The following is a 9,518-nucleotide window of genomic DNA, read 5'->3' on the forward strand; positions in this document are numbered from 1 at the left end:
AGTAACATTGGCAAGTTACTTCTCTGTGCCCATTTTTACATTGACAAAATGGGGATAATAATATTAACTATTTCGGAGTTAAATGCTTAGCATGGCACTTGGCACAAAGTAAGCAGTAAGTAAATGTCACCATAACTGTACTATAATAAGTGCTTCTCCTTTGAGAGTTCTGGAAAAACCCTATCAACACATAAAATGAAACTCAGTAACGATAAATATTTATGGGACAGAGGCAGAGGAAAGTGAAAAGGAGATGTGAGCAGAGGGTTACAGTGGTATCTCTCAGATTTTGAGGAAGGAAGAGAGATGGTCAGAATTTTACCAAGCATTCTCACCTCAAGTGATCAGATTTCTTAAGTTCATAAAAAAGACAGCAGAAGTAGATAAATGTCTGTGGAGAGTCCCTAAACAGATTCTGAAGTTAGAAGAATGACACTCTAAAAGTCGACATGCTACAACAACTTCACCTTTCTACCTGCTTTTTGCTGTCTTGGCCTGCCAGGCTCTCCTTTCCTACACATCACAAGGTTCCCACCCCTTTCTTCCAAACTTTCCCACCTCCGCCCCACCACTCCATCTGACATAGCTGAGTATCTTATCCGCTTGCTAGGGAGCATGTCAGATAAAAAAGGCTTTGCAAAGAGAGGGAACGCCACCTTGGCCAGCAGCCCTGAGAAGTTTTAGGGAGACTATGAACCTTTTCACAATTATTCAAATACAGTAGGGGCATGGCCATATTGCTACTTATGTATCTGTATACTTGTGTGTGTATATATGTTAATGAAACAGCAAGCATAAATTTTCTCCCCTTAAACACTAATTCCTGGGTTTACATGTATATTTTGAACCTCCATCCCCATACAATGGATTTTTCAAGTGCATCTGTCAGAGACAAAGGCTTCTAGGTCCCTCATTCTCTGCACTATCCAGGGCTCAATCGTGGCACTCGCTGTTAAGTATACTCAACTTTGAAGTGGGTAGTCATAGTAACGCTGCCAGTCCTTTTCAAGATTCTTTTTCTTCTGTTCCTCTTCTAGCCTTCCTCCTAACTCAAAACAGCACTTAAAAATACAGAAAGCTGCTACTTGGTGAGTGGAACACTTCTTTGGACACTGCCTTAACTGGGAGACAAAAGACAAGGGCAAGGATGCGGGCTATTTGCATAGCATTGCCTTGAACAATGTTTGCCGTAGTTGTGGGAGTTGGAAGGAGAAAAGAATAACTAAATAGAAGCTGGTAACTGTGCAAACAGCAGGGTGCCTCTTCCATCCAACACTACAGAGAAGCCATCTTTTGTCTATCCTGTCCATTCACAAGATGATCTCTAATGGCAGGACGGAAAAGGAAAGCATTAAAAGTATTACACCATGGCCTGCAAGCAGATCCTCCTTACATATTGTAGTTGCTGAGAAACTGGAAGGTCATACATACACCAAGAGGATAAAGCCACCATGAAATAGAAAAACATACATATCTGTATATGCATGAAAAAGTTCAGGATGAAAACTCTCCAAACTCAAAAGTGGGCATCCTCCAATAAGGAACCGGGCGGAGGGTACTGGAGGTCCACAAAGAGGAAAGTTCACTTTCTAACTATACTTTTGTCTTATGAAACATTTAAACAATGAGAATAGATTCATGTATTACTCGTACTTTTTATAAAATCAAATTTAAGGCATGGTAGAAAGTTTTATGAGATTTAAAGTTAGAAGTATAAAAACCTAGCAGATTACCAGCATTCAAAGACTCAGAAAGAGACATAATCCCCAACAAGGCACATCAGAAGTCTCCTTTCACACTGCATTAAAGCATACTGTTTTCATGGATATTATATCCTGCAAGATTTTGCAACAAAACAATTCATGTGACAAACCCTGAAAAGTTTAGGCTACCTTCTGTTTACAAACTTGTTTTTGAAACAGAGTCTCGCTCTATTACCATGACTGGAATACAGTGGTGTGATCATGGCTCACTGCATCCTCAACTTCCCAGGCTCATGCCATCCTCCCACCTCAGACTCCTGAGTAGTTGGCACCAGAGGCATGTGCCACCATGCCCAGCTAACTTACTTTTAATTAAAAAAAATTATTTTTGTAGAGACAGAGTCTGCTTATGTACAGGCTGGTCTCCAACTCTTGGGCTCAAGTCATACTCCTGCCTAGGCCTCCCAAAGTGCTGGGATTGCAGGCTTGAGCCACTGTTCCAGTCTCACACATTTTTGCTATTCTTCGGCACTGTTATTTAAAAACAGAGCTTCTGAACTCAAATGTAAAATTTAATTTTTAAAACCTCTAAGTACACTCAAGATTTCTAAACTAAAAAGATAATACCACCTTAATACACAGTCTTTCAAAGCTAAATTTTATACACTTTTGGCAAATACACTACTGAGAGTTAAAAACTGGGTTGCTCAAGAGGCAGATCCCAATCATCGTAATATTCACTAGGCATTGAGGTTGAGTCCATGTACCATTCTCGTAATTAAGAAGTCTTTTAAAAACTGTTTGGGGCCAGGTGTGGTGGCTTATACCTGTAATCCCATCACTTGTGAGGCCGAGGAGGGTGGATCACTTGAGTCTAGGACTTTGCGAGCAGCCTGGCCAACGCGGTCTCTACTAAAATACAAAAAAAAAAAAAAAAAAAAAAAATAGCTGGGGTGGTGGTGCACACCTGTAATCCCAACTACTTGGGAGGCTGACGCAGGAGAATCTCTTGAACCTGGGAGGAAGAGGTTGCAGTCAGCCCAGACTGCACCACTGCACTCTGGCCTGAGCACGGAGTGAGCCTGTCTCAAAAACACAAAATAAAAAACAAAAACTGTTTGGTCTCAAGTGTTCATGTATTTTATTTTTATTTTTTTAAAAACAGGGTTTTGTTCTGTTGCTCAGGCAGGAGTGCAATGATGCAGTCATAGCTTACTGAAGCCCTGAACTTCTGGACTCAGGTGATCCTCCGCCTTAGTCTCCCAGAGGGCTGGGATTACAGGTGTGAGCCACCAGCACCTGGCCTGGTCTCCAATTTCTTAAATGAGTAGTCAAGAGAATCAAAGTTCTGATATCCAGATACATTATAGAAAGCAATATTCCATTGACTCTGCAGGGTAACAAGGAACTTTTTATTCATATCTAGAGTATTCCTTTCTGTAAGTATGCTTACGTTCTAACGTACACATAAAAATAACAGGTAAAAACAAAAACTCAGTCCAAAACAAAAACTATTCTGAATCAATTTTGTATTTAAATAAGACATGTAACAGTGATTTTTTTTTCTGCTAATATGAAATGTTCTCAGTGACTTATCTTTAAAGCAGAGGAAGTGGGACACGTATATATTCCCAGTAACTTTTCTGAACACATACACATCAATGAACTATTTCAAAAATAAAGACCATGAGGAAATATTAGAACTTACATGGTAACAAAAAACACCATACTGGCTGGGCACGGTGGCTCACCCCTGTAATCCCAGCACTTTGGGAAGAGGCCGAGGCAAGCGGATCATTTGAGGTCAGGAGTTTGATAACAGCCTGGCCAACATGGTGAAACCTCATCTCTACTAAAAATACTAAAAATGATAGGTGCCTGTAATCCCAGCTACTCAGGAGGCTGAGGCAGGAGAATCGTTTGAACCCGGGAGGCGGAAGTTGCAGTGAGCAGAGGTCATGCCACTGCACTCCAGCGTGGGCAACAGAGCAAGACTCCGTCTCAAAAACAAAAAAACAAACACCATACATTTGCCAGTATCCTAAGGTAGAGACTGAGATCACGCTCATGAAACTTCAGCTTTAAGTCCTCTAGTCCCGACCTTGATCATGCTTAAGCAACAGTATTAACTGATAATAGTAACAAAATATTGTTATTTTCTACAATAATTAAGAACACAAAGATAACCTTTAACAATGAAGGAATCCAATCAACTGAAATTCAGGTAATTCCCACAATTGATACTGTTCAATAGCTGAAAAGTTCCTCTACATCAAATCTTGTACCATAACTGTTACAGAGAAATGACAGTCTTCTTTCTATGGTAGCATGCTTAATATGTAGATTACACAGAAAGAGAACATTTTTGGTACAAACAAAAAAAGAGGCGGTGCTTAAAGTACAAAGTAGAAGGATAACTCAGAAAACAAAAGCAAAGTCTCCTTGAGAAGGTCCTTATCTTTGCCTCCTCTGTATAGGAAGACTCACTTCTGCCATGAGCTGACAATCCATCTGCACATTAGTGCACACCACTCCAACACACAAACTATGGCTTCACTAAGACAGTCAATGGTCAGTGTCTGCCCACTGAATTATTACTCAGTAAGTAATAAGGAGACGTGAACACTGGACAACCTCCAGCTGAATCCCATGGACCCTTCCTGTTAACCTGTCACCCACCACCACAGTTTCGGATCTCTTGTTAGATTTAAAGAGCACAGGTTTAGCAGAAAAGGAATCTGGGTCAACTGCATTCCTTCTCTTAAGCTGTTACTTGGGATAAATCGAGCTTCCGCATCTGAAAAAGTGGCATTCAATTTGGCTCACACAAACTTATTAACCATGATTATCACAGCACATGCACATAGGAAATAATCAATAAATGTTATCTTTTCCTAGGAGACGGATCAGGGCAGAAAAGGTGAGTCAGGGTTTCTTGGCAGGGCAGAGCAGCTAAAAGATTTGTACTTGTGCTTTAAAAATATAGGGTGTAGGGTGGGAGAGAAGGATCCTTCCCTCATCACTTCAGGCAAGTTTCTGTCTCCCTTCTCAGAACTCATACAGCAAAGTATTTGGCATTTACAGCATGCCTTGTATTGTCAACCACATTTTCATAGTGTTAGAGCTTGTATTTGAAAATCAGACTTAACACTCCTCTAAGAGTACTCAAATTCATTGACTACTCTAGGGCCCTACTCATTTGCCAGTAGCAGTAAACAGTTCACTAATGAAAAATACAGCACGGAGTGTGGGTCAGCTGCATTCAGAGCGCTCGCGTATGCCAGTGGCTTTAAAAGTGGAGGCCTCTTCCCGACAACCGATATAACCCTGGGAGGTACCCTTCCAAAGCTACACATTCCCTTCTTGTCTTCTCATGCACCGCTCCGATTTGTCTTTCCACTCCGGGGGACGGGATCTGTCATATTTACCGGCATGGAAGGAGCGCTCGTAAAAAATTAGTTACTAGTATTACTAAGGCCGCACTGGCGGCGGCGGCGCAGCAGCCACACCTACTCAGCTGCCGCGGCGCCGGGAGCCCGAAGAAGGTGGGTCAGGGGGGCCACCGGGTCTCCGGGCGCCGCCCCCTCTTCGACTCCTTCGGGGAAGGTTCCCAGCCCGGGACCCGGGACAGGGCCAGGGCGCCCCGGGTGGAGGGGAGCAGGCGGGCCGCTTCTCGCCCCCGCCCAAGCACGTGGGAGGCCGGCAAAGACCGGCGCCCAGCCCAAGAGGCGAGAGAGAGACCAGGCCAAGCAGGAGTCGCGGCCTGGGGAGACGCGGAGGTAGAATCCGGCGCCCGAACCGCGGTCGTCCCGCTGCCTCCTCACCGGGTGCCTCGGGACAACAGCTTCCCGAGGGCAGCCCCTTTAGCCCCCGCCTCCCGGCCGCCGGCTCGGGTCACCCCGCGGGAGGCGGAGCTCCGCGGGGGCCGGGACGGCCCTCCCCAGCCGAATGCCCCTCCCCAGCCGAATGCCCCTTCCCAGCGGGCGTCCCCATGCCCCTCCGCCACTCACGGTGCTTGCCGCTGCCGCTGCTGCCGCCGCCGCCGCTCGGGTAGCTCAGCAGCAGGAAGGGCAGCGGGGAGCCGGGGGACGGCGGGGTCCTCCAGGAGCGCTGCTGCTGCGGCGGCGGGCGCACTCCGAAGCCGGCGCCTCCATCGCCGGGGTAGAGCAGGAAGAAGGGGGCGGCCACCGGCGAGTCGGGCTCCGAATGCCCGGCGGGGGAGGCCGGCGGCGGCCCCGCCTCGCCCTCTCGTTCCGTGCCCCCGGCGGGAGCGCGGCGCGGCTCCTCCGGCCGCCACTCCCCGCCCCTCGCCGGCTCCTCGCTGCAACTTTCGGCACCAGCGGTGGGCGGCGGCGGGGTCTCAGCCATGCTCACTCCTTCCTTCGCCGCCGCCTCCGATTCGCGCCCGGGCCTGGGCGGGGGAGCAGAGGGTCAGAGCGAGGAGCTGCCGCCCCGTCCCGTCTGCGCCGCCGCCACCGCCACCTTTCTTCTCGGCCACGGGCTGGGGCCTGGGTTCCGCCGCTCGGCCCACAGCCCGCCCCGCCAGGGTCCAAGCCAGCTGGAGGGACCGCCCCGCCCGACGGCGCGGCCTCGCTACGGGCCGCCTCCTCCAGCCCCTCCCGCCCCGGCCCCCAGCCTGTGACTCGGCTCCCCTAGGGGGCAGCGTCCTCCTCTTCCCACTCCCCACATTCCGCTTCCCTCCGGCTGGGCTGACTCCCTCGCGACCCGCGGGCCCTGGGCCTCTTCCTTACCCGCCCCCGCTCGGCCCTCTAAGGCGGTCAGGTGTGTCTAGTGCTTGAAAGGTGGAAGACCTGGCGAAATACCTGGCGGCGTTTTGTCGTGTAACCGCCAACTTTATCGGTAGCACGAAGGCACAAAGATCTGGGTTGAAGAGGCAAAAGCTAATTTTAAAAAAGCACCTCCCTGCCCCCGGGTATTAAACTGTACCATTTGCCTTTCACACACTGGAACTTCAACCGTTGATTCCCTGTTTTGAGTAATGAGCTCTTTATGTGAGAAACCAAAGGTGGGTGTCCTCCTTCCACCACCTCTTTTGTTCCCGTCTTGTGCGCTGTTCTGAAATCCTCTATTTGCTTTGACTTTAACTCCCTGGTTTTCTAGTGCCGCGGGTGCGCATGAGTGCATTTTAAATCAAACAGCTTAGAATTTATACGACAAATGTCAATTACAGGTCGACAGTTTTCTCTTTCATAGTGCCCGTGTCTTGCTAGTAATTAGCCACCGTTGCTTTGAGTATTCGAATCAGTGATTACTGATCCAGTAATTCCCTTAAGTAAACATTTCCTTCGGCAATAAAGACAATTTCCAGTTACTCTCATGGTTCTTTATCCTGGATTCCTAGCTGATTAGCCTTGTGTTTAATGCTGGCATAGAAGCCATGTTGACTCATAATTAAAAATCACTGTTGTGTAACATTTTGCCCACCTGCTTTTTCCTCTTCTCTGTTCAGCCCTTCCCTGTGTAGAGAGGAAGTTGTACTTCTTTGAAATGAAAAGTAAACATTTTTATTACTGTTGTTATTCTCTGTAAATCACTCTTGAAATTACTACTCGCAATTACCATGAGACTTACTACTTTTCACTGAGTCTTTTAACAAGAAGCATTGAAAAAGGAAATGTTTACAGGATAACTTCAAATAGTCTTATAAAATTTCTTGGCTTTTTGGTTTCTGGCATTTCCCTGACCTGTCGATCCCAGTCCTACTACCTATTTGAATAAGTTATTTGTCCAGCTCTGTAAAATGATTATATTATTCATAGATACCGTGAGGACTAAATAAGAAATAGAAATAAAGAGTTTAAAATACAACTTAACATTGGGGTAAATAATAATTATTAGGGCCGGGCTTGGTGGCTCACGCCTGTAATCCCAGCACTTTGGGAGGCCGAGGCGGGTGGATCACGAGGTCAGCAGTTCGAGACCAGCCTGACCAACACGGTGAAACCCCATCTCTACTTAAAATACAAAAAAATTAGCTGGGCGTGGTGGCGAGCGCCTGTAATCCCAGCTACTTGGGAGGCTGAGGCAGGAGAATCGCTTGAAACCGGAAGGCGGAGGTTGCAGTGAGCCGAGATTGCGCCCTTGCACTTTAGCCTGGGCAATAAGAGCAAAACTTAGTCTCAAATAAATAAATAAATACATACATAAATAAATAATTATTATTAGTAGTACTCACTTCAGCAGCACATAAACTAAAATTGGAACAATACAGAAAAGATTAACGTTTCCCTGCACGAGGATGACCTGCAAATTTGTGAAGCGTTCCATATTAAAAAATAATTATTATTAGGGATATTTTATCATTTTGGCAAAATAATATTTAACTTACAATAATAAAAATATACTGAGTTGGGGAACTCAGTTGGAGTTTTTCATTATATCCTTAGCATTTTGAAGGTAGTTTGGACCTTAACTCTTGGTGCAGGTGAGAATCTCAATAGGAAGACATATTTGTCTTCTAGGAATTGCTAACTGCATGATACTTTCATAAGAAAAACTGAAAGCATTTGACCCAGCAATCTCATTAACTGAATATATACCCAAAGGACTATAAATCATTCTAATATAAAGACACATGCACACATATGTTTATTGCAGCACTGTTTACAATAGCAAAGACTTGGAACCAACCCAAATGCCCATCAATGATAGATTGGTTAAAGAAAATGTGGCACATATATACCATGGAATTATGCAGCCACAAAAAAGAGTGAGTTCATGTCCTTTGCAGGGACATAGATGAAGCTGGAAGCCATCATTCTCAGCAAACTAACACAGGAACAGAAAAGCAAATACTGCATGTTCTCACTCTTAAGTGGGAGTTGAACAATGAGAACACATGGACACAGGGAGGGGAACATCACACACCTGGGCCTGTGGGGGAGTGGGGGTAAGGGGAGGGGAAGCATTAGAAGAAATACCTAATGTAGCTGATGGGTTAATGAGTGCAGCAAACCACCATGGCACATGTATACCTGTGTAACAAACCTGCACGTTCTGCACATGTATCCCAGAACTTAAAGTATAATTTTAAAAAAAGAAAAACTGAAAAATTGAGATGTATTATATGGTTTTAACACTCATCCTTGACTGGATCCTTTAAATTGTTTTTACATGCAGAAATTCCAAAATATCATTATTTTCTCATCAGGTTCCTTCACAGAGATGTTTTGCAATGTTTCGGTAAAGAATTTGACAAGAATCTACACTTAACCACTGTAGGTAGAAGAAATGAGAGCAGAGTCCTCACAGATCATTCTTGAGAAAGGCCAATAATCAACCAAGGGGGTCACCAAGTTAAAATATGAAATATGATCTAGTCTGAATTGCCAGCTTTCTCCTTTCTTGTTAGTCAAGATACCTACAGGTATAGAAACATTGACATGCTGTGAAATCATTCAGCGTATTGGATTTTTGTGCCTCCATTTTTAAAAGGCTTTTTGTAAAAATATAGAACCCTTCACAAATTTGTGTATCATTCTTGTGTGGGAACCATGCTAATCTCTGTATCATTCCAATTTTAGTATATGTGCTGCTGAAGAGATCACTGTGCCTCTATTTTTAAAAAGAGTTCTATTTATGTTTTATGTAATTAAATGGCAGTAAAATTAATACAGAAAATCAACTGAAATATGAGTTCTTAAAATTTATAGACAAGGCTATTTATGAACTTTTTCTTTAAGGTGGATGGTACTCCAAGTTCCTAGTTTCTTAATGCTTTTAGCTTTTGCATCAATAATATAATCACAGTTCTGCATTAGCTTTAGTGACATAAAGGGCTGATTCAGCTGCTAT

At 44.9% G+C, this 9,518-nt stretch overlaps 1 protein-coding gene and 2 non-coding genes across 9 annotated transcripts in view; 1 reads left to right on the forward strand and 2 right to left on the reverse strand.

The window, feature by feature from the left end:
- RUFY3 (RUN and FYVE domain containing 3) overlaps positions 1-6,264 on the reverse strand; it is a 102,014-nt gene extending 95,750 nt beyond the window's left edge. For all 7 annotated transcript variants that reach the window (XR_010113863.1, XR_008660774.2, XR_010113864.1 and 4 more), the window contains exon 1: positions 5,714-6,264. Coding sequence is in view for 4 of the 7 variants with exons in the window: in XM_055297389.2 (XP_055153364.1) it covers positions 5,714-6,071 (358 nt within the window). In the remaining 3 variants the exon portion in view is untranslated. The remainder of the gene's footprint in view (positions 1-5,713) is intronic.
- Positions 6,265-7,891: 1,627 nt separating this feature from the next.
- LOC129492377 (U6 spliceosomal RNA) lies at positions 7,892-7,997 on the forward strand. Its single transcript, XR_008660838.1, has one exon. It is a non-coding gene; the product is annotated as a U6 spliceosomal RNA (small nuclear RNA).
- A 1,170-nt stretch (positions 7,998-9,167) lies between these two features.
- Positions 9,168-9,271, reverse strand: LOC129492368 (U6 spliceosomal RNA). Its single transcript, XR_008660829.1, has one exon. It is a non-coding gene; the product is annotated as a U6 spliceosomal RNA (small nuclear RNA).
- Positions 9,272-9,518: the final 247 nt, after the last annotated feature.

The sequence above is a fragment of the Symphalangus syndactylus genome, chromosome 10 (assembly GCF_028878055.3).
Source record: "Symphalangus syndactylus isolate Jambi chromosome 10, NHGRI_mSymSyn1-v2.1_pri, whole genome shotgun sequence".
Taxonomy (NCBI): domain Eukaryota; kingdom Metazoa; phylum Chordata; class Mammalia; order Primates; family Hylobatidae; genus Symphalangus; species Symphalangus syndactylus.